At 42.1% G+C, this 25,343-nt stretch overlaps 2 protein-coding genes across 3 annotated transcripts; both read left to right on the top strand.

Annotated features, from left to right (window-relative positions):
- Positions 1 to 1,074: 1,074 nt before the first annotated feature.
- Positions 1,075 to 4,209, top strand: LOC139163071 (zinc finger protein 436-like). Its single transcript, XM_070744017.1, has 2 exons — positions 1,075 to 1,146; positions 2,579 to 4,209. The coding sequence occupies exon 2, from the start codon at positions 3,123 to 3,125 to the stop codon at positions 3,705 to 3,707; it is 585 nt and encodes a 194-aa protein (XP_070600118.1). The 5' UTR covers positions 1,075 to 1,146; positions 2,579 to 3,122; the 3' UTR covers positions 3,708 to 4,209.
- An 8,352-nt stretch (positions 4,210 to 12,561) lies between these two features.
- On the top strand, positions 12,562 to 16,559 carry LOC139163049 (zinc finger protein 84-like). 2 transcript variants are annotated; one of them, XM_070743980.1, is made up of 2 exons: positions 12,562 to 12,863; positions 14,312 to 16,559. In XM_070743980.1, the coding sequence occupies exon 2, from the start codon at positions 14,922 to 14,924 to the stop codon at positions 16,308 to 16,310; it is 1,389 nt and encodes a 462-aa protein (XP_070600081.1). In that variant the 5' UTR covers positions 12,562 to 12,863; positions 14,312 to 14,921; the 3' UTR covers positions 16,311 to 16,559. The 2 variants fall into 2 exon arrangements, with proteins under 2 accessions (XP_070600081.1, XP_070600082.1); XM_070743981.1 differs by having other exon boundaries at positions 12,563 to 12,631.
- The last annotated feature ends 8,784 nt before the right edge of the window (positions 16,560 to 25,343 follow it).

Raw genomic sequence — 25,343 nt, 5'->3', positions numbered from 1 at the left:
ATCTAGTCTGCCCTTATACTATTTTCTGTATTTTATCTTAGGGTGGATATATGTTTATCCCAGGCATGTTTAAATTCAGTTACTGTGGATTTATCTACCACATCTGCTGGAAGTTTGTTCCAAGGATCTACTACTCTTTCAGTAAAATAATATTTTCTCATGTTGCTTTTGATCTTTCCCCCAACTAACTTCAGATTTTGTCCCCATGTTCTTGTGTTCACTTTCCTATTAAAAACACTTCCCTCCTGGACCTTATTTAACCCTTTAATATATTTAAATGTTTCGATCATGTCCCCCCTTTTCTACCTTAGAGGTCAGTAAGGGGCGTACATAAGTGCACCAGAGTGCCTACCGTCCCCTGTCCTATAGTCCTATATCTCATATAACTTCTCTACTATCTATCATCTATCTATTATATTTCTTTTATCTCTTATATTTGCTGCTATTCTCTCTAGTTATATTTTACTCCTATATACTGTATTTCTCTTCTATACTCTCTTTGATACATTCTACTTGTATATATTCTCTATAACCTTAATTGTGTATTATTGTGTATTGGACAAAACAAACAAAATAAATAAATAAAATTAAAATAAACAAATAAGCAAACAAACAAATGCTAGGCCCCGAAGGGGTGTGTAAAAGTGCACCTTTGTGCCTACCGTTCCTGTCCTAAATGTCTTTTTTTATCTTTTCTATCTCTACTTTATATCATGTTACACATACTACAATACAATGCTATATTTGTATGACAAATAAAATAAATAAATAAGGAAGCAGGGAATCCTGTGAGAGCATCTTGCAAACAGGTAAAAGAAGCGCGTACCGCCTTTATGTCGCTGTACAAAGAAACAACACTCAGGGCTTAATAAGCAGGTGCTTTATAGCAGTGTTTCCCAACTTTGGCAACTTGAAGCTATTTGGACTTCAACTCCCAGAATTCCCTAGCCAGCATAGCTATTCAAGGGAAGGGAGACAGGCTGAGTTTGAACGGGTTGGAACATTAGAGTAATAGATTGCTAGAGCGGATGTGGAAGAGATGAGGCGAAGTGCAGAGGAACTTCCTCTTCGGGATCACTTCCGGTTAGTTAATGGCGTTGGCGGAGCGTGTTGTGCTGTTTGAAGGGTCGAGGCGGCTCCTGGGAGGTGAGTGGAGGGCAGGTGGGAGGAGAGTCCGGGAGCAAGTCGGGCCTTTTGCTTTCCTCCACGGCCTGGAAGCAGCGAAGCAACGGGGCTGAAGCATGTCAGCTGCTGCTGCTGCTGCATATTCTTTCTTTCCCCGAATTTATTATCCTGATGTTGTTTGTTTTAAAACTGCGATTTTCTGCTGGCAAATTTGGGAGATTTAACATTTATTTTTGTGTTAGAAACATAGAAGATTGACGGCAGAAACATACCTCATGGTCCATCTAGTCTGCCCTTACACTATTTCCTGTATTTTATCTTAGGATTGATCTATGTTTATCCCAGGCATGTTTAAATTCAGTTACTGTGGATTTATCAACCACGTCTGCTGGAAGTTTGTTCCAAGCATCTACTACTCTTTCAGTAAAATAATATTTCCTCATGTTGCTTCTGATCTTTCCCCCAACTAACCTCAGATTGTGTCCCCTTGTTCTTGTGTTCACTTTCCTATTAAAACACCTCCCTCCTGAACCTTATTTAACCCTTTAACATATTTAAATGTTTCGATCATGTCCCCCCTTTCCCTTCTTAGTGAGTGAGTGCCCCCGCCTTTCTGAATTCAAATCAACCAAATTGAGCGAATGTACTTTTCTGAGGCATTCTTCAGACTGAAATACACACGCTTGGATACATAAATAAATTCTTAGCAGTGTGTATATCTGTATCAATAGGCGCACGTATGCAATGCATTTGGACAGTATTCAGTATTCCTCTAGGGCTGCGTGATTTAAAACTACTGCCTCTGATTTTTCTGCTTGGAAATTTGTGACAACTAAAGAAATCTTTATATGTTTTTCCTATTTTCTCACCCCCCTTGAAACACTTGATTCCTTGTGATTTTATTGATACATTGTTTTCTTGGCAAGTCAGGAGTTTCATGGGCAAAATGGTTGTTTTAAATATTGCATAGGATTTGGTCACCATTTCATCTGTTAATGTCCCCACATTTCTGAACTTAGGTAAAAATTATGAGCAAATGCACTTCTGGGGCATTTTGCACATGAAGATAAACATAGATTGTCTACATATGTAAATTTGTAGGTGTGAATTTCTCTGAGTGGTTAATTGCCACAAATTTACTCTGTAATGATATATTCTCCTGCTTGAGCAAAGGGCTGGACTAGAAGACCTCCTTGGTTCCTTCTAGCTCTATTCTGATTGATTGATTGATTTAAAAAAATGTTTGTTTGCTTGTTTACTGATGATTGATTGATTGGTTAGTTGGATTTATATGCCACCCCTCTACGAGGCGGCGGCTAATCTTATATATTTGAACTTGATTCTTGCTAATCTTCTATATGTCAAATTAATCATAATTAATATTAAACTTTAAACTATAATTTTGGTGTTTGTTTTTTCATGCTAATTTATTGTTGTTTTTTTGCTGTCGCAGGTCCTGCAACCATTTTTTAAACAATAATGAAACTAGCCCATTACTGTGACTCTTACAGACAAAAAGGTTGCCAACTACATCACTTTGGACAACAGAGAATGATAAGCAGTATTAAATTTTTTTTTTAAATGAACCATCAGTCAAAACTTTTTTTCAATTTCTCTTGAAAGTGTAAAAAGACTTCTTCCGCAAATGAGAGATATGGGATAAAATAACAAGAACAAAGTTTTGAGTTGGGAAAAGTAGAGTAGCAGTAAAACTTTACTAAGAAGACCTTCCTCATAATTAATAAAAGGACCCATGACAGTGCTTCCAATATCTGCATTGTGGGAAAGGTTTCTCTCAGAATCCTGACCTGGTGGTATATCAGAGAACTCACGTGGGACCATATGAGTGTCTGGATTGTGGGGAAAAATTCAAGAAGAATTTTCATGATACATTGGAGGATTCACACAGGAGAAAAACCACCTGAGTGCCCAGATTGTGGGAAATTGGAATTCTGAGTTGGAAGAACACCAGAGGGCTCACACTGGAGAGAAACCATATGAGTGTTTTGATTGGAAAAGGTTTCTCTCGGAAGTCTAGCCTGGTGAAACATCAGAGGACTCACACAGGAGACAAACAATATGAATGTCATGATTGTGGGAAAAGTTTCAGTCATAATTCTCACCTGCTTATACACCAGAGGACTCACATGGGAGAGAAACCGTTTGAGTGTTCAGATTGTGGAAAAGGATTCAATATGAATTCTGAGCTAGTGATACACCAAAGGATTCACATAAGAGATAAACCATATAAGTGTCTGGAGCGTGGCAAACATTTCATTCAAAATTCTCAACTGATTATACACCAGAGGAATCACACGGGAGAGAAACCATATGAGTGTTTCTATTGTGAGAAAAGTTTCAGTCAGAATTCCTGCCTCATGAGACACCAGAAGACTCACACAAGAGAGAAACCATATAAGTGTACAGATTGTGATGAAAGTTTCCATCGGAATTCTCTACTGGCGGTACACCAGAGGACTCATAAGATCACTGGAGCCGAATCCGTACAGCTGGAAGCAATGCTATATCCCTCTATAGTATTATATTGTAATGTGTCTTTTGAGAAAACTGAACAGAAGTAGCTATTGAAATGGTCACCGATCTCCTTATTCCCATTAATGCATGTATTATTCCCGGTACTAAGCTTCGTGATGCCGCAGTTTTTTGTCTCATTTTATACACCTCTCTATCAGCTATACTTCCAGACTCTTTATACCTCCTATAGGCAGCCTTTTTTGCATTGACTATAGACCAGTAGGATGGGGGCAGTACAGATCTCAGGAGGCAGCTGGTTCCAGAGAGCCGGTGCCACCACAGAGAAGGCCGTCCCCCGCGGCTCCACCAACCAACACTGTTTACCTGACGGGACTCGGAGAAGGCCAATTCTATAAATATATGTAAGGTTACACATAGGAGAGTAACCATTTATATACCCACATTGTAAACAGTGTTTTGTTTAAAATCCCTCCTTTATCACATAAGAAATTCTACTGGCTGCAAAATTTGATGTTTCCAGAGGACTTTTGAATTTCATTTCTTCTCTCATGCAAGCGCAGCTGAACAAATAACCATGTAATTTTTGCATGATTCTTTTTAGTGAAATATGTCTTAGTATCAAACATCAGGGAGGAATAGAATAACAAAAATTGGGAGCCATACCGTTTCTGACACACGACAGTCCCATTCGCTTTTCAGGGACTCCAGTGATGAAGCACTCACAACTTCTGAAGGCGAGCTGTTCTGTTGGGTGATAGTTCTCACAGTCAGAAAATGTCTCCTTATTAGATTTATTGGATTTATATGCCGCCCCTCTCTCCTTGATCAGTTTCTATCCATTGCTGTTTATTATTATTATTATTATTATTATTATTATTATTATTATATTAATTTTACTAATTTATTAATTTAATTTATATGCTGGCATCTAAAAAACAATATAAAAAACAGTTTAAACCCCATAAGAAACCATTCATATCTTTTTGTGGCCAGATCTAGGTGATACCACATGGATCAACAGCCCCAGGCCTGCTGGCAGAGCCATGTGTTCACGGCTTTCCGGAAGGCCAGTAGGGTGGGGGCAGTACAGATCTCAGGAGGCAGCTGGTTCCAGAGAGCCGGTGCCACCACAGAGAAGGCCGTCCCCCGCGGCCCCACCAACCAACACTGTTTACCTGACGGGACTCGGAGAAGGCCAATTCTATGAGCTCTTATTGGTTGCTGGGAGCTGTGCGGCAGATGGTGGTTCCAAAGATAGGCTGGCCCTAAGTCATGTAGGCCCTAAGCCATGTTCTTTCTCTGGCCTTCAGGTGTTTTGGAAAATAGGTCGTCCCCTTCCTCTTTGTGACAGCCTCTCAAATATTGGAAGACTGCTATCATGCTGGACCTGATTCTTGTCTTCCTTAGACTATCCATGCCCAGGCCCTGTAACTGTTCTTCATATATTTTAACATGCTGGCTCCTAATCTGAGCTTCCTTTCTCTGTCCCAGGGAGATAGTTCCCATTCATAGAATCAAAGGGACCTGACATGCTGGGCCAGAGAAAGCAAGCTTGGATCTCTGTTAGGTATGTTTGTCACCTTGAGTTATGTTAGTACAGTGGTACCTCATGATATGAACTTAACTGGTTCCAGGAGGAGGTTCGTAAGGTGAAAAATTCGTAAGACGAAACAATGTTTCCCATAGGAATCAATGTAAAAGCAAATAATGCGTGCAAATCCTTCAGGAAAATCCCAAACTTTAGAAGGGAGGCGAACAGAGGGCAGGGAGGAGCAGCTAAAGGGGGCGGGTGGAAGAAGCAAGGCTAGGCTAAAGGGTGAGTGGGAAGGAAGAAAGGCAAGGGGGGCACCCCTCCCTTTTCTTTCTTCAAAAGACACCGTTTCAGTGCCTGTGCAAGCACGCTGTTCTCTGCAAACTCTTTCCCCCTCCAAGCTGCCCCTCCCTTTTCTTTCTTCAAAAGACACCCTTTCAGTGCCTCTGCAAGCATGCTGTTCTCCTACTTTTGTTAATGCAGTCTTTCCCCCTTCAAGCCGCCCCTCCCTTTTCTTTCTTCAAAAGACACCCTTTCAGTGCCTCTGCAAGCACGCTGTTCTCTGCAAACTCTCCCCCTCCAAGCTACCCCTCCCTTTTCTTTCTTCAAAAAAGGGGAAAAAAAGAAACCCCTTCATCCCAGCAGCAGCGGCTTGGGTTTGTAAGGTGAAAATAGTTCGGAAGAAGAGGCAAAAAAATCTTAAACACCGGGTTCGTATCTCAAAAAGTTTGTTAGAAGAGGCGTTCGTAAGATGAGGTACCACTGTACATGGTACACACCGATATTTGGGGTTGCCATGTATGTTAAACTACCTATCGTAGTTTGTATTTTTACAGTTGTAATATCTCTTTAAGGACTTTGGCTGGTTAGCCATAAGAGGGCGCCAGCACTCTCTCCTGTTCATGACGCTGGATAGCTCTTTCACCTTTTTGCCTTTTTTCTTGTAGGGGGAGTATTTTTGTGCTTCGTACTGCTATGTGCGGTTTGTTGATTATTTCTGCTTTGTGCTTGTAAATATGTATATATGTAAATAATACTTGTTTAGCATACTAAGTCTATGTCGTTACTACACATCCACACTCTTCCTTAAACTCTGCTCTGCATATGTCGGAGGTCTCGCAGCCCAGTGGCAGAGTGAATTGTGTGGTTAACAAATGTGTGGTTTACTTTAGCCAGCAATGTATCACAGTTAGTATTTTTGCTGTAACAGTATTATTGAAAAATGGCAACGTTCCTGTCCTCTAAAGCTTTCTCCATTGCTCAGTTGGATGGAAGCAACTACAGCACATGGGCTGATAAATGTACCGTGTTGTTGCAATGTGAGGGACTATGGGATATTGTTGCTGAACCCACCAATTTGGATGCCTTGGATCCTGATGTGGAGGAGGATGCCAAGAAGATAAAAGATTTTAACCGGGACAATATGAAAGCTCGCAGTTTAATTGGTCTTACACTTGCAGACCAGCAATTAACTCACATGAAAGCTCAGCTGCCAAGTGTTGGGACATTTTGGGAAAGATATACAGTGGTGCCTCGGTTCTCGACCACAGTTCATTCCAGAAGTGTGGTCGAGAACCGATTTGGTCGAGTACCGAATTTATTTATCCCATAGGAAATAATGGAAATGGATTTAATTGGTTCCCAGCCCCTGTTAACTTGCTGTGAACCAATTAAATCTATTTTCTTTATTTCCTATGGGATAAAAAAATCTGAGGAGCTCTATAAGCATTCCAAGCCGCAGGAAGGGTGGGGGTGGCTGCAATCCCGGCAGCTTCGGGGGGCTCCTTCCCTCAGTGCTTCGTCTTCTTACCTGTAGGCAGCTGCCCCAACTTTCTCCTTCCCGGAGGTGACAACGGCGGCGGCTTCCCTTCGAAGAGCAACAGCGCCTGGAACGTCACGTCATGAAGGGAAGTTGCTGGAGCGGCGGCAACTGCTGAGATGACTCCGGCGGCTTCCCTTCATCACGTGACGTTCCCGGCGCTGTTGCTCCTCGAAGGGAAGCCGCCGCCGTTGCCACCGCTGGGAAGGAGAAAGTTTTTGCAGCTGCCAACAGGTATTAAGATGAAGCACTGAGGAAAGGAGCCCCCCGAAGCTTCCAGGATTGCAGCCGCCCCCACCCTTCCTGCAGCTTGGAGCGCTTATAGAGCTCCTCAGCTCCCTGAAGCCACTGGGATTGCAGCTGCCCCCGGCGGTAACATTTCGGATAATGAACAAAATTTTCTCTGGCTGTTCGGTATCCGAATTTTTGTTCAGATACCGAAGCAAATTTTTGCCAAAAATTTTGTTCGGTATCCGAAATGTATGAGAACCAAAGCGTTCGAGAACCGAGGTACCACTGTATATGCGGGACAGTCTGCTACAGAAAGCAAGTCTTCGAAAAACCACAGCAAAAGATTTTTGTATCTAGAAACATTTCTGTTAGAACTTGTTACAAATGGAAACAAAAAGGACATATCGCAAAGTTTTGTTGACGGAAATAAGTCCCCTGGTGATATCTTTGTGGTTACCAGGAATGTAAAACAAACCAAGAATGTTAGAAGTGGTTTGTGTGTTGTTGATAGTGGGTCGACACATTGTTTAATCAATGATAAGAAATGTTTTGAGAAGCTAAATGCCAGTAGGGAAAGTATTTGTTTAGCTAACGGCTGGAAAATTAATGCCTCTGGGGAGGGCAATGCTCGCTGTTTATTTTTTAAAGAAACAGTATTCTCTTTATATATTCCTCAGGCAAAGTATAATCTGCTGTCTGTTAATGTATTAACCAAGGTGGGTTATATTGTTGGCAGCAATTATGGGAGAGAAATGATAAAATGACAATGTCAACTGCATTTAAGGAAAATATGTATAAGATGTTTTATAGATGGCATATATCACCACAAAAGCTAGCAAAAATGTTTCACAATCTGTCGATGAACTGTTGGAAATGCAGCGAGTTACCTGGCTCATTCTATCACATGTTATGGACTTGTCCAGAAGCACGTAAATTTTGGACACGAATTCAACATTGGATTCAGAAGATTTTAAGAAAGACTATTGATCTTAGACCCGAGATATACCTTCTGGGTATTTTACCAGATAATTTTGATAAAGAAGAAACATATTAAATTATACATATAATTACAGCAGCTAGGATTGTATATGCACAATGTTGGAAATTGAATAGGATACCAATGGAAAGGGAAGTTTTGAGAAAAATTATGGATTGTGCAGAGATGAATAGATTGATTTGAAACTTAAAGATAAACAAGATTCGGATTATTATAAAATTTGGGGGGAGTTTTATGATTGGATAGAAAATTAATAGACACATTATGTATGCAGTAGTAATTGGTTAATTTTGGAAAAATTGAAACAAGATAATTTGAATTAAGCTTTGCAAGCCAGATGGCAAAGATGAGAAATGGTGATAACACTATACTGTATAATGATATAACACAAAATTTACGTATTGTTTAGACTTAAACATATAGAACTTTATTTTACGATGTAGGTGATATATTATGAATACTTTCTTTTATTAAAGATACATATATATAGAGAGAATTTTTAATTAGCTATATGGTATAAGATTAAAATTTAGATAAAAGAGATTTTATTATTCTTTACATTGTTGTAACCTTTTGTAGTAAGACGGTGAGGGAAACATTTTAATTTAGAATTTTAAGAATTGCTAATAATGTATAAAATTAACAGAAAATTTTACACAGGGAGAGATAAGACCCTCTATTGAGCGAGTAATGAGAAAATAAAAGTTTGTATATGATTGATTTTAAGCATTTTTGTTGTGTTTATAACTATAGTTTTATGGTGGAGAAAATAAAAAATCTTATACCAAAAACCCCCCAAATTGTTGCTGAGTTTAAAGAAGTTTTTAAGCAGATGTTGGGTAACTAGAGGGGTGGACAAAGAAATGGAAACACCTTGAAAATCCAGATTTGGAATCCAGATTTGTGAAGCTCCCTTCGAACAGTTTTTGTGGAAACTAGGTTCTGTACGTGTCTGTTGAGCTCTGCAGTGATTTTAGGAGCTGTGGTCTTGCGATCCACTCTAACAATTCGCTTTAGAGTCCGACGGTCTCTCTCAGACAACTTCGACTTTCGACCAGACCTGTGCTTGACCCCTTCTCTTTCAAAAGCATAATTACTTTTGAGACATTTCCTCTTGAAACGGCAAACATTCGGCCACTTTCTGTTACGCTAGCGCCTGCCATTCGAGCACCAACAATTTGGCCTCTTTGAAAGTCTGAAGTCTGCCATTTCTAGAAGGTTATAACCAATTTCCTTAAATTTCTGTTAAAAAAAGGTAGTTCAAAAAAACATATCAAATAATAGAATTTAAAAAACATTAAAATATATCAAGTTTTGATTGATTTGAACATGTTCAAACATTATGATGCCAAAAAGTCAAGTGTTCCCATTTTTTTGTCGACCCCCTGTATCTGTGTGAAGTAGTGTAGGGTTTCCTACCTAAGCAGGGGGTTGGCCTAGGAGACCTCCAAAGTCCCTTCCAACTCTGTTGTTATTATTATTATTATTATAGTCATAATTGGGAAAAAATAAGTACTAGGAAGGAATCCCAGCGACCAGCACAAATCCCAGCAATCAGGTCCCACAGAGTTGGCCTTCTCCGGGTCCTGTCAACAAAACAATGTTGATTGGCGGGACCCAGGGGAAAAGCCTTATCTGTGGCGGCCCCGGACCTCGGGAACCAGCTCCCCCCAGAGATCAGAATTGCCCCCACCCTCCTCGGCTTTCATAAGCTCCTTAAAACCCACCTCTGTCATCAGGCATGGGGGAACTGAGATATCCTTTCCCTCTGGGCCTATACAATTTATACATGGTATGTTTGTGTGTGTGTGCTTGTTTGGTTTTTAATATGGTTTTTTTTAGTTATTTTAAATATTAGATTTGTTATATGCTGTTTTTATTATTGTTGTGAGCCGCCCCAAGTCTACGGAGAGGGGCGGCATACAAATCTAATAAATAAATAAATAAGTAAGTAAGTAAGTAATAAAAGTCTTAATAAATAATTTGACAATGTTGTAAAAAATAAAATTCCAGAAGAGACAAGAGGTCAAGCTTCAGTTTTACAGCTTCAGTTAAATTGCAAAGGCAAGTTTGAAGGGGTTATCCTGCACACACACACACACACACACACACCAAGAGAAACAACTGGAGCTAAGGAACTTTCCCCTTCCTATTCACCATTTCTACTCCAAAATGCCCTCAAACGGCGCTTTCCTTTGCTTTACTTGCTGCTTCTTGCAAGCGAAGCTTCGGGCTCAGCCCCTAAGAATAAGGAGTGCCTTCTGGGGAAACTGGGAAAAAAAAAGGTTTGGGAATAGAGCCTCATGGGGGGAAAAGTGATAAATGAGCTTGTTGTGAGTCGAATAGGACTTGATGGCGTTTAAGGAACCTATATATAACTCACACTGCATAACAGACATTAATACAATTGAAGGAGTCCAGAAATACTTCACAAGAAGAGCCCTCCACTCCTCACACAAATTACCCTACTCCTCCAGACTTCAATTACTACCTTTAGAAAATTTGCAGCTACACCGCCTCCTCAACGATTTAACTGTTGGTCATAAAATCATACATCATAATGTACTCCCTTAGTGGCTACTTCACCTTTAACAACAACAACACAAGAGCACGCAATAGATACAAACTAAATGTAAATAATAATAATAATAATTATTATTATTATTATTTATTAGATTTGTATGTCGCCCCTCTCCGAAAACTCGGGGCAGCTGCTTAAAAACTCCAAACTAGACTGCAGAAAATACGATTTCAGCAATAGGGTGGTCAACGCCTGGAATTCACTACCGGACTCTGTTGTGTTGTGTCCTCCCCCAATCCCAAAATCGTCAACCTTACACTATCTACAAAAGAAACATAGAAACATAGAAGACTGATGGCAGAAAAAGACCTCATGATCCATCTAGTCTGCCCTTATACTATTTCCTGTATTTTATCTTACAATGGATCTATGTTTATCCCAGGCATGTTTAAATTCAGTTACTGTGGATTTACCAACCACGTCTGCTGGAAGTTTGTTCCAAGGATCTACTACTACTCTTTCAGTGAAATAATATTTTCTTACGTTGCTTTTGATCTTTCCCCCAACTAACTTCAGATTGTGTCCCCTTGTTCTTGTGTTCACTTTCCTATGAAAAACACTTCCCTCCTGGACCTTATTTAATCCTTTAACATATTTAAATGTTTCGATCATGTCCCCCCTTTTCCTTCTGTCCTCCAGACTATACAGATTGAGTTCATTAAGTCTTTCCTGATATGTTTTATGCTTAAGACCTTCCACCATTCTTGTAGCCCGTCTTTGGACCCGTTCAATTTTGTCAATATCTTTTTGTAGGTGAGGTCTCCAGAACTGAACACAGTATTCCAAATGTGGTCTCACCAGCGCTCTATATAAGGGGATCACAATCTCCCTCTTCCTGCTTGTTATACCTCTAGCTATGCAGCCAAGCATCCTACTTGCTTTTCCTACTGCCCGACCACACTGCTCACCCATTTTGAGACTGTCAGAAATCACTACCCCTAAATCCTTCTCTTCTGAAGTCTTTGCTAACACAAAACTGTCAATGCAATACTCAGATTGAGGATTCCTTTTCCCCAAGTGCATTATTTTACATTTGGAAACATTAAACTGCAGTTTTCATTGCTTTGACCATTTATCTAGTAAAGCTAAATCATTTACCATATTACAGACCCCTCCAGGAATATCAACCCTCTTGCACACTTTAGAGTCATCGGCAAATAGGCAAACCTTCCCTACCAAACCTTCCCCTATGTCACTCACAAACATATTAAAAAGAATAGGACCCAGAACAGACCCTTGTGGCAATAAAGAGGCCTCTCCCCTTTTCTAAGAGGTCTGTAAGGGGCGTGCATAAGTGCACCTTCGTGCCTACCGTCCTTGTCCTACTGTCTTTTTTTATCCTTTCTATCTCTACTTTATACTTGTGTTATGTTAAGCCATACTACAATACTATACTTGTATGACAAATAAGTAAGTAAGTAAGTAAGTAAGTAAGTAAGTAAGGAAGGAAGGAAGGAAGGAAGGAAGGAAGGAAGGAAGGAAGGAAGGAAGGAAGGAAGGAAGGAAGGAAGGAAGGAAGGAAGGAAAATAAGTAAATAAGGATAAGGATAATAAATAAAAAAAACAATTTTAAACGCCTTAGGGTAGAGCAAGTACTGTATGTTCTTCCGCCTTATGTCGCTAGATGGCGCGTTACAGAGAAGCAACCCTCGCGCCTAGAAAGCAAATACCGTACAAGTTGCTATTCCAGGGAAGGGAGACAGACCTTATTACAGTACAGTATTAGAGAGGACATAGAGGACAGGAAGCGAAGGACAGAGGAGAACTTCCTCTTCCGGCTCACCCATGGAAGGATGATGGTGTCGGCGGACCCTCTTGTGTAGTTCGAAGGGTCGAAGCGGCTCCTGGGAGGTGAGCGGAGGGCAGGTCGGAGGAGAAACCGGGAGCAAGTCCGGCCCTATGAAGCAGCGAAGGGACAACATCTGGGCTGCTGCTGCTGCTGCTGTTGCATATTCTTTCCCCGAATTTATTATCCTGATGCTGTTTGGTTTTCTACGATTTTCTGCGGGCAAATTTGGGAGATTTAACAATTATTTATTTATGTTTCATGTTTCTTAAACCGCCCAAATCGCTCAGCTTTCAGGTAACACTGGATTATTTGATTGACAAGTTGTTCTCTTTGGCAAGCGAAGAGTTTTATGTGCAAAACAGATGCTTTAAATCTTGCCTAGGATTTGGGCACCATTTTTTTGTGTTAGGGCCCTCACCTTTCTAATTTTAGATCAACCAAAATTGAGCCAATGCATTTCTGAGCAATTGTGCAAACAAATAATTTTTTAGGAGTGTGTATCAGTAGGTGCACATAGACAATGTATTCGGACAGTGTTCAGTATTCCTCTGGGGCTGCATGATTTAAAACTGATGCATATGATTTTCTGCTTGCAAATTTGAGACATTTAAAGAAACATATTTTTCCTATTACTCACCCTTCACATAACACTCCATTCCTTTTGATTTTATTGATACGTTGTTTTCCTGACGAGCGAGGAGTTTCATGGGCAAACGATTGAGCAAATGCACTTCGGGGACATTTTACACATGAAGATACATATAGATGGTCTAGGACCCTCGGTAAATAAATTGATGCCGCAGATTTGTATTTTGGTGCAAATATGCATGCATATAAGAGTGATTTACTCAAGCCAAAAAGAATCTTATTATTATTATTATTTATTTATTGGATTTGTATGCCGCCCCTCTCCGCAGACTCGGGGCGGCTAACAATGATAAAAACAGCATGTAACAATCCAATTAATAAAACAACTAAAAACCCTTATTATAAAACCAAACATACACACAAACATACCACACATAACTTGTAATGGCCTAGGGGGAAGGAATATCTTAACTCCCCCATGCCTGGCGGCATAAGTGAGTCTTGAGTAGTTTACAAAAGACAGGGAGGGTGGGGGCAGTTCTAATCTCCGGGGGGGCGTTGGTTCCACAGGGCTGGGGCCGCCACAGTGAAGGCTCTTCCCCTGGGGCCCGCCAAACGACATTGTTTAGTGGACGGGACCCGGAGAAGGCCAACTCTGTGGGACCTTATCAGTCGCTGGGATTCGTGCGGTAGCAGGCGGTTCCGGAGTTAATCTGGTCCAATGCCATGTAGGGCATTATGATTTAGTCGATATTGAATTTGGATCTTGCTAGCCTATATGCCAAATATATCATAATTAATGTTAGAGATTAAACTAGAAAGGAGAAAATGCACCTCCCTTGGTTTTGCCTCTGTGGTTGGGATGTAGAAGAACTCTTCAGAACTTTTCTCTATAACTTAGCAAAGCTGTTAAGACTGAACTTTGACCTCTTATTCTTTTCTGGGATTTTAGTTTCATAAATTTATTTACATAAATCCATAATTGTCTATGTGTCAAATGATCGTTAATTAATGTTATGGGTTGAATTAGAATTTTGGTGTTTGTTTATTCATGGTATATGGGAGATTTATTTTTATTTTGTTCCTTTCACGTGTTCTTCAGCCATTCTTTAAACAATAATGAATTGTTATTCTCTTAAATATGAATCTTGCAGAAAAAAGAGAATGCTAAGAAGAGCCCTCTGGACAACAGAATGAAAAGCTGCATTAAAATGCAAAAAAAAAACCCCATCAATCAAAATATTTTCCATTTTCTCCAGAAATTATAAAAGCACTTCTCCTTCTTCAACAGAGAGACAAACGAAAGAATAACAAGTTTTGAGCTGGAAGATAGAACACGTAGAACATAAAATGTCAAGGTGGATAAATTTCCAAATTCAGAAAAAGTTGGAAGTTGCTGGAAGTCGGTCTTGGGTGGTCAAAAAGGGCAAGCATTATTGAAAGCCTTTGAGGAAGGAAAGAGTGACTTGAATCAAACAAACACCAGATCAGAAATATTTTTGGCCTTCTTAAGAATCCAAGCATATCAGTGTTGGTAAAACTCCACCGTTTGCCTAATGTGGGGAAAACACAGATTGCAGACCACATCTGATTTATGCATGTCAATACATCCTGTGAAAAAGCATAGAAATATTTGGAGTGTGGCAAAAGCTTTACTGGGAGCAGGTCACTCATTCATGGAATATTCATATTGAAGAGAACTTCTGCCAGTGGGGCCCATGTGGCCAAAAAATTAGCAGGCTAATCAATTTGGTGAGGCACAAGATGACTCACACTGGAGAAAAAACATATGATTGTCTGTATTGTGGGAAACATTTCCAGCATAATTCCAAGCTGGTGATACACCAGAGGACTCACACGGGAGAAAAACCTTATGAGTGTCTATATTGTGGGAAATGTTTCAGTCAGAATTGCAACTTGGTGAAACATCAGAGAACTCATACAGGAGAAAAACCTTACGAGTGTGTGGATTGTGGGAAGAGTTTCAAACAGAACTCCAACCGGCTTGTACACCAGCAAACCCACACAGGAGAGAAATCCTTTGAATGTCCTGATTGTGGGAAAAGTTTCAGTTATAATTCCAACCTTTTGAAACACCAGAGAACTCACGTAGGAGATAAACCATATGAGTGTCCTGATTGTGAGAAAGATTTCAGTTGGCGCTCCGACTTGGTGAAACATCAGATGACTCACACAGGAATAAAACCATATGAATGCCTAGATTGTGGGAAAAGTTTCAGTCGGAATTCCCACCTGGTGGAACACCAAAGAATTCACACAGGAGAGAAACCATATGAGTGTCCTGATTGTGGGAAAGGTTTCTCTCGAAATTCCTATCTATTGGTACACCAGAGAAATCATACAGGAGAGAAAATGTATGAGTGTCGAGTGTGCGGGAAAAGTTTCACTTGGAAGTCTGAACTGGTGAAGCACCAGAAGCTACATAGAGGGGAGAAACCATTTCAGTGTCTGGATTGTGGTAAAAATTTCAATTGGAATTCTGCTCTGTTGATACACCAGAGGACTCACACAGGAGAAAAACCCTATGAGTGTCTCGAATGTGGGAAAAGTTTCAATCGAAATTCTGACTTGGTGATACACCAGAGGATTCACACAGGAGAGAAGCTGTATGAGTGTCCCGATTGTGGGAAAAGTTTCAGTCAGAATTCTCACCTGATGTTACACCAGAGGACTCACACGGGAGAGAAACCATATGACTGTATGTATTGTGGGAAATGTTTCAGTCATAATTCCAACCGGGTGAAACACCAGAGGACTCACATAGGAGAGAAAACATACGAATGTCTTGAGTGTGGGAAATGTTTCAGTCAGAATTCGTACCTGGTGAAGCACCAGAGGATTCACACAGGAGATAAACCGTACGAGTGTCTTGAGTGTGGGAAATGTTTCTATCGGAATTACGACTTGATGGTACACTGCAGGACTCACACAGGGGAGAAACCATATGAATGTCCAGATTGTGGGAAAGATTTCAGTATTAGGTCTAACCTTATAAATCATGTTAGGTTACACACAGGGGAGAAGCCATTCAAATGCCCTGATTGTGAACAGTGTTTCACACGGAATTCTTCTCTTATCGCACACAAGAAATTCCACATGAGGGAAAGTTTGATGTGTGTAGAGGAATCTTGAACTTCGTTTATTATTGATGCCCAGCTGAGAAATTAACAATTTTATTTCTTGCATGATTCTTTTTAGCCAAACATGTCTTAGTATCAAACATGAGGAAGATGTGAGCTTCCTTTCTCTGACTCAGTGCGGTGGTTCCCTTGGATTCGAGGGGAACTGCCATGCTGGGCCAGAGTGAGTGAGGTTGGACCTGTATTAGTTGTGTTTGTCGCCTAGAATTATTTCTTCATATCATAAAAGGACATATATGTATGCGTGTATTTATTTTTATTAAGAAAATCTTTATGGCAGCCCAACTCATGCTGACTTATTTAATATCTACATGAAACCGCTGGGTGAGATCATCCAAGGGCGTGGGGTGAGGTATCATCAGTACGCTGATGATACCCAGTTATACATCTCCACCCCATGTCCAGTCCACGAAGCAGTGGAAGTGATGTGCTGGTGCCTGGAGGCTGTTGGGGTCTGGATGGGTGTCAACAAGCTCAAACTCAACCCAGACAAGACGGAGTGGCTGTGGGTTTTACCTCCCAAGGACAATTCCATCTGTCCATCCATTACCCTGGGGGGGGGGGAATTATTGACCCCCTCAGAGAGGGTTCATAACTTGGGCGTCCTCCTCGATCCACAGCTAACATTGGAACACCATCTCTCGGCTGTGGCGAGGAAGGCATTTGCCCAGGTTTGCCTGGTGCACCAGTTGCGGCCCTATTTGGACAGGGTCATTGCTCACAGTCGCTCATGCCCTTATCACCTCAAGATTCGATTACTGCAACGCTCTCTATATGGGGCTACCTTTGAAAAGTGTTCGGAAACTTCAGATTGTGCAGAATGCGGCCGCGAGAGCTATCGTGGGGCTTCCTAGATTCGCCCACGTTTCTACAACACTCCGTGGCCTGCACTGGCTGCCGATCAGTTTCCGGTCACGATTCAAAGTGTTGCTAATGACCTTTAAAGCCCTACATGGCACTGGACCAGAATATCTCCGGAACCGCCTTCTACCGCACGAATCCCAGCAGCTGATAAGCTCCAACAGAGTTGGCCTTCTCCGGGTCCCGTCGACTAAACAATGTCGTTTGGCGGGCCCCAGGGGAAGAGCCTTTTCTGTGGCGGCCCCAGCCCTCTGGAATCAACATCCCCCAGAGATTTAGAACGGCCCCCACCCTCCTTGTCTTTTGCAAGTTACTTAAGACCCACCTATATCACCAGGCATGGGAGAACTAAGACATCTCCCCCAGGCTTATTATATTTCATGTTTGATGTGTATGTGCTGTATGGTTTTTAATTGTTGAGGTTTTTATATATTTTATTATTATATTTGTTCCATTGTTATACTGTTTTTATTACTGTTGTGAGCCGCCCCGAGTCTTCGGAGAGGGGCGGCATACAAATCTAATAAATTGAATTGAATTGAATTCACTTGACTTGACATAGTTTACAGCAATAAAATCTTAATACAGAAAACAAAAAATCCCATATATTGTAAAATGCAAAGTCTCCACATTTAACGTTTACTTGGCTTATAAATACAGGACACTTTTAGAAAGGTTGATGGCGTTTTTATAGTTTAGGGAGTCTCAAAAAGCTGATTCTTGCTTTTGTTCAATTTAGAAGTTTATTTATTATTATTTTATTTCGTTAGAATTGTATGCCGCCCTTCTCCGAAGACTCAGGGGCAGCTCACAACAGTAATAAAAACAATATAGTAGTGGAACAAATCTAATATTAAAAAACATATAAAACCCTGTCATTATTTAAAACAAAAAACAAAAAAAAAACCCAAACAGCACATTCATACCATACATAAAACAAAGTATAAAAAAGCCTGGGGGAAAGGTGTCTCAACTCCCCCATGCCTGGCGGTATAAGTGAGTCTTGAGTAGTTTACGAAAGACAGGGAGGGTGGGGGCAGTTCTAATCTCCGGGGAGAGTTGGTTCCAGAGGGCTGGGGCTGCCACAGAGAAGGCTCTTCCCCTGGGGCCCGCCAAATAACATTGTTTAGTGGATGGGACCCTGAGAAGGCCAACTCTGTGGGACCTTATCGGTCGCTGGGATTCATGCAGTAGCAGGCGGTTCCGGAGGCTAACCAGGTTAACGAGGTCTCCTGGTCTTACTAACTATATTCATGCCTGGTGCCACCTTTACCCTAAACTGCTTATCTTTCTCCTTGCAGGGAGTTAAAACTGGAGAAGTTACCGTATTTTTCAGTGTAAGATGAACTTTTTTCCTCCTTAAAAGAGGCTGAAAATGTGTCTTATACTCTGTAGCTTTTTCAAAGCTCCCCCCCCCCCCCAGCCTTAACCAGGTGCTAACAATCTCACCAGCTTGCAGGCTTTTTCATTGTTACTCTCTGCAAAAATATTTTTCCCAGCCCTAAGTCTTTTTTTCATTCATTGCTACTTTCCCCAAATAAGTTTTTTTCCAGCCCTAATGAGGGGATAAAATAATGTCCTGATCCTGACCAGGCTAAGAACGCTAGCTAGATGAATGCCTGGTAGGCAGATTTTTCCCCCTCTGTTTTCCTCCCTCAAAACTAAGGTGCCTTATATTATGGTGTGTCTTATACTCTGAAACAGGGGTCCCCAAACTTTTTACACAGGGGGCCAGTTCACTGTCCCTCGGACTGTTGGAGGGCCGGATGATTAAAAAAAAACTATGAACAAATCCCTATGCACACTGCACATACCTTGTTTTAAAGGAAAAAACAAAATGGGAACGTACTATTTAGAGGGGGGAGAAGATCTGAAATTCATATATGTTTATGTTTTGTTTTTAGTTTTCTTTTGTTGACATCTGATTGGCTATACAAGGTTTTCTTGGCTTATGAAAAATGTATAAAGAAAGAAGGAAGCACTTTGGCATAATGGTTAATAAGTTAGAAATATAATTGGTGTTGCACTTTTTGAAGGAACATTAAGGAGGGAATTTAATTAAAAGAAAATGAATGTAACTGGATTACAAAATTAGAAAAAAAACCTTTTGCAACTTTTTTGATGATTGATATTAGTTACTAACAAAATACCACATTTTATTCATGGAAAATTAGATGGTACACTGTGTTGTTTGAATGTATGTTGAGAGAAAGATTTTAAAAAATTACCCCCCAAAAAAACAGTCCTTCCTTCCTCTGTCCCTCCATTTCATTCTTCCTTCCTTCCTTTCTTCCTTGTTCCCTCCATTTCTCCTTCTTTCCTTCCTTCCTTCCTTCCCTCCTTCATTCCTCTCCACTTCTCCTTCCCTCCCTCTCTTTCCCTTTTCTTTCTTTCTCTCTCTCTTTTCCCTGTGCTCTTGTCACTCACTGGTGGGCCGGATAAATGGCCTAAGTGGGCCACATGTGGCCCACGGGCCGTAGTTTGGGGACCACTGCTCTGAAAAATACGGTAACCATAACATTAGTGTTTCAAGGGTGGGCTTTGCAATGAAAAATTGGTACAGTAAATGAATCTGCGTAAAAGCCTCTCCCAGCCTCAAGCAGGAGCCACGAGTCTAGGAGGAAACCCAGGTTGTGCACCAATTCAGTTCAGTGGAACAAGTTGATCACATGACACACACACACCCCCGCGGGGCACCAACCATCAAAAATATAAATCAATTTCCAAGTGTCCGGATTTTGATCATATGACAATGGAGAAGGTGCAGTGGTTGTAAATGTAAAACATGGTCATAAGCCCCTTTTTTCAGTGGCAGTGTAACTAAATGGTTGCTGAACAAAACGTAGGTTGAAGGTATATAATGGGGTATTGTAGGATGGGTGGCCTCTACATGTAGCTGTTAAAAAGGGGTGGTGAAAGGCTTGGACTGTGGGGCACCCCAAAATTCTAGGCCCAAGATTAGGCCTCTCATATCTACTGGAACCCGCCATGGAGATTGAAGTAAAATCACCATAATACAGTGGTATACCTACAAACACCTCTGCTTACGAACTTTTCTAGATAAGAACCGGGTGTTCAAGATTTTTTTGCCTCTTCTCAAGAAAAGGCAAAACCCAAGCCTCCAAAACTATAACCGGAAAAGGCAGGGAGAAGCCTCCGTGGGGCTTCTAGGAGTCTCCTGGGAGGAAACAGGGCCAGAAAAGGCAGGGAGACGCCTCTGGAGCCTCTCTAGGAATCTCCTGGGAGAAACGGCCAGAAAAGGCAGGGAGAAGCCTCTGTGGAGCCTCTCTAGGAATCTCCTGGGAGGAAACGGCCAGAAAAGGGGAGAAGCCTCCGTGGGGCCTCTCTAGGAATCTCCTGGAAGGAAACTGGGCCAGAAAAGGCAGAGAGAAGCCTTTGTGGGGCCTCTCTAGGAATCTCCTGGGAGGAAACGGCCAGAAAAGGCAGGGAGAAGCCTCTGTGGAGCCTCTCTAGGAATCTCCTGGGAGGAAACGGCCAGAAAAGGTGGGGAGAAGCCTCCGTGTGGCCTCTAGGAATCTCCTGGGAGGAAACGGCCAGAAAAGGCAGAGAGAAGCCTTCGTGGGGCCTCTAGGAATCTCCTGGGAGGAAACGGCCAGAAAAGGCGGGGAGAAGCCTCTGTGGAGCCTCTCTAGGAATCTCCTGGGAGGAAACAGGGCCAGAAAAGGTGGGGAGAAGCCTCCGTGGGGCCTCTCTGGGAATCTCCTGGGAGGAAACAGCCTCCACCATCCCTGTGGTTTCCCCAATCACACGCATTATTTGCTTTTACTGTACATTGATTCCTATGGGAAAAATTGCTTCTTATAAACTTTTCTACTTAAGAACTGGGTCATGGAATGAATTAAGTTCGTAAATAGAGGTACCACTGTACAGTCCCCAAAGCCAGTCCGGAAGGATATCACATCAGTGATATTGGAACCTGATGAGATGTCTTAGGAGGGCCACTAAATGAAATGTTGTAAGTCATGGAATGTATTGGGTTAAATTTGCTCTTAAAAAAAGAACAGCCTCAGGATATTCTTACAGGTAACAGACTGCTGTTGTAAGTATAAAGCTGGCCAGGATGCTGTTCTGCCAGCGTGTCTCAACCACCCTTAATTACAGGGTAATTAGTCAAGGAAGACACACACCACACGACAAAAAGAAAACCCAAAAGTTTTTATAAACAGAAAAACAGAAACGGCTCCCTTTTTAAATGTCAAAGGGATTTTCTGGTACACACAAGGCACAGGTTAAATGCAGTCCAATTGCTCATCCAATAACTGGGAAATTGAGTCCAATTCTAAAGTCCAGAGAGTCCACACACACAATCATGAACAGCAAAAACCACGATCTTGACGAAACAATAAATCAGATAAACTGCCAGGAGGCTAAAACACCAGGCTGCACTTTTATCTGTAGCACTAATTACAGCAGCCCCACCCAACTACAGGTGGCCTCATTTTCTCTTGTAATAATTCTTCAGTTGTTGTCTCCTATGCATCACTGTACGCATGTGTGGATGTGTCATTAATTGTTGTTCAGAATCCAAGGATGATACAGATGATTGATCTCCTCCTGGGCTCTCTGCCAAACTCCCCTCTTCCCTGTCACTCACGCTTCCTTGGTCAGAGGAGACTTCGTCGGCAGATTCTACTGGGAGCAAAACAGGCCTGCGGCATGTGGATGTCTCCCCCACTTCCACCTCCACATTCCTTGGGGCAGGAGCTGGGCCAGAGCTAACCACAACAGATGCCAACTGTTCAGAAGGAGGGGAATTACTCTCCTGAACTTGTAAAAGAAATATGGGCAGTTTTCAGGTTGCAACAGCAATTGCCATCAGAGTTTCCATTGCTAAGCAATGGTGTTATACAACGTGATGCCATGTGAACATATTGCTTAGCTAGGGCCATCCTGGCTGTTCCAGTTGCCGTTACAACTCCAGGACCTCGTGGGTCATTAAGCGAGGACCTCATTGGGACTGTGATATGGGAAGAGGTAGGAATCCCAGGCAAGCAGACCAGCAAATGAGAGTTGCAGGTGGGTGACCAGACCTCATTCTTTCTGGGGCTGAGAGGGGAATTGGCCCAAAGATCCCCAAATGACTTTATGGGGATAGAGGTTCCCTCTTGGGTGTTCTCTAGGGCTCTCTGGTAGACTCCTCCCAAAAATTCACAGGTACAAATTTCAGAAACACACACGTTTGAAAATTCAAAACAATGTTCTTTATAATGAAAATTCACTTAACCTAAGCCCTCTTTTGGTATAGCAAAGAGCACTCGTCTCCAAACAAACTGGTAATTTGTACAAGTCCCTTATCAGTTCTGAGATACTTAGCTTGCAGCTGTGAGGCAATTCACAGTCCTTCTTTCACAAAGTGAAACACACTTTGCTCTGGTTTAGTTTCAAAGCGGGGAAAATCAGCACACAAAAGGTCAAAGTCAGTAAAGCAGTCACGAAACACAAGGATCAGATAATCCTCCACAATGGCCAAACCCACAGGCTGCTATTTATAGCAGCCTCCCTAATTACCACAGCCCTACCCAACCACAGGTGGCCTCATTTTCTTTGATAATAATATCTCAGTTGTTGTTGCCTATGCATTGCTCTCCGCATGTGTGGCTGTATCATTAACTCTTGTTCCGAATCCAAGGAGGAGCTAGATAATTGATCTCCTTCTGAGCTGTCTGCCACACTCTCCTCCTCCCTGTCACTCATGTCTTCTTGGTCAGAGGAGCCTTCATCAGCAGATTCCACTGGGGGCAAAACAGGCCTGCAGCATGTGGATGTCTCCCCCACATCCACAGTCCTTGGGGCAGGAGCTGGGCCAGAGCTAACCACAACACCATCCCTGGCACCCAGTCACATGAAACTGGCTACTGTTTGATGGAGGACACCCCAAATGTTGCCATTGTTCTTTGCAACACCAAACTCCCAGAGCTGGTACCGCTCTTGTCTATCACCTTGTTGTGAATCCCATTGATGCAACAATACAAATTAGGCTGGGGAATGAATCAAGTTTGAGGCAATCACCAAGTAGACCCAACTGCCTCTTTTAAAACCATATTCGGATCACAGAAATCGGTTTGAGATCCCAGATCCAAGCAAAATGATAGGGTTTCTATTTATTTTTGTGTTTGTTTGCTGCGTTTTCCACAACAAGAATCTTGTTTTGCAACTGTACCTGGAAAGCAAAAGGTGCCGTGAGCAATGTACCTTCTAATTTTTTTTCGGTGTGGGCGGAAAAGTATAGTGTCTGAGCGACAGTCCCTTTGGGACTGGGCGGCATAGAATAATAAATGAATGAATGAATGAATGAATGAATGAATGAATGAATGAATGAATGAATAAATAAATAAATAAATAAGAAAAAAATCCCTTTTATTAAAAGAAATTAATAATTTAAAAAAACCAAAATCCATTACAATTAAAACTAAATCAACCAGCAAAACCAAAAACATAACTATTAATAAAAACAGGTGAGGGCTGGTTTTTTTTTCTCTGTTATTATTTAAGTGCTTTTACCATATGCTTTAAATCAAGTCACTTCTCTCTCCTGTCATTCTCTGCCTCAATCATTTTCTCATTTCTCTTTTCTCCCCTTTTTTCTATCATTTCTCTCTATCTCTTCCTTCCACTCTTCTCTCTCTTGCTTTCTCTGTCTCTCTCTCTCACTCTCTTCCTTCCTCTCTCATCTCTCTCTCTCTTTCTTTCTTTCTTTCTTTCTTTCTTTCTCTTTCTCTCTCTTTCCCCCTCTTGGTCTCTTTCTTTTTCTCACTTTCTCCCTCTCTTGCTTTCTCTCTCTCTCTCTCTCTCTCACTCTTTCTTGTTTTCTTTCTCACACTCTTTCTCTCTCTTGTTCTCTCTCTTGCTATCTCTTTCTCTCCCCCCTTTCTCTCTCTCTCTTTCTCACTTTCTCTCTATCTTGCTGTCTGTTGCTCTCACTCACTCTCGTTCTCTCTCCATTCTTCTCAGCGGAGGCTGGTAATATTCAATGTCGGGGGGGGCGCGCCGTTGCGCGCGCTCCCTATCTCCATACCAGGCCACTCGGAACATTCAAAATAAGAAAAGCCTTCGCCGGCAGGCGTTCTCTCATCAGAGGCCGGCGAAGGTGATATTCAATGTCGGGGACGTGCGCGCGGTTGCGCACGCTCCGTATCTCCATACCAGGCAACTCGGAACATTCAAAATAAGAAAAGCCTTCGCTGGCGAAAGTTTTTCTTATTTTGAATGTTCCGAGTGGCCTGGTATGGAGATAGGGAGCGTGCGCAACCTGCCCCGCCTCTCCTGCAACCCCCTTGCTGAGAGCCCGGGATGAAAGTGCTCTCAGCAAAGGGACTGAGACGGGCAAGGCGTGCGTTCCGGGTGTGGAGGAGCCGCGCCCAAAGGTAGGAGGCGGCGGCGGAGCAGAGGGGGCGGATTGGGCGGGGGGCAGTGACGAAAGGCCGAGGGGGCCGGAAGCAACATGGGGAGGCAGGGGCAACTGCGCCTCCCTTCCCTTCTGCTGCCGGCGCCTCCCTGCCCCCGCCCCGTGGGACTGCGTGCCCATGGAAAATGGGGACTGCACGCCCATGGAAAAGGGCGCGCGACCCGGTATTTTGGAGAGAGCGCACGCGCACATGCGCAGCCTACAGGGAACGGTGGCCGTGAGAGTGCAATGGAGACAGAGATTGCACAGCTGCCCCCCTTCCTTTCTCTCCTTTTCTCTTCTCTCTTTTTATTTCTCTTTTTTCTCCCCCCTCTCTCCTCCCTCTTCTAGGTGGCACTGCAGCCTCACTGCCTCCTCCTGATCCTGGAGTCCACTCTAGGAGGTTTAGCTCTATGGCTTTTACACTATTGTGCTTCACTTGGGCAATCCAGTTCTCAAGGATGGAATTACATCTTTACGGAGTAACAGAGTTTCAAGGGACCATGTATAGGTCATCTAGTCCAACCCCATCGCCCAAGCTGGCCTATGTCATTTCTGACAAGTGGCTGCCCAGTCTTTTCTTGAAAACCTCCAGTGATAAAGCTGCCACAACGTCTGAGAGCAAGTTGTTGTTATTATTATTATTTATTATTATTTATTAGATTTGTATGCCGCCCCTCTCCGAAGACTTGGGGTGGCTCACAACAGTAATAAAAAACACAATAGTAATGGAACAAATCTAATATTAAAAAACATATA

The sequence above is a fragment of the Erythrolamprus reginae genome, chromosome 2 (assembly GCF_031021105.1).
Source record: "Erythrolamprus reginae isolate rEryReg1 chromosome 2, rEryReg1.hap1, whole genome shotgun sequence".
Classification (NCBI taxonomy): Eukaryota; Metazoa; Chordata; class Lepidosauria; order Squamata; family Dipsadidae; genus Erythrolamprus; species Erythrolamprus reginae.
The sequence above is the reverse complement of the archived record's forward strand: the minus strand, read 5'-3'. Positions and strand labels throughout refer to the sequence as shown.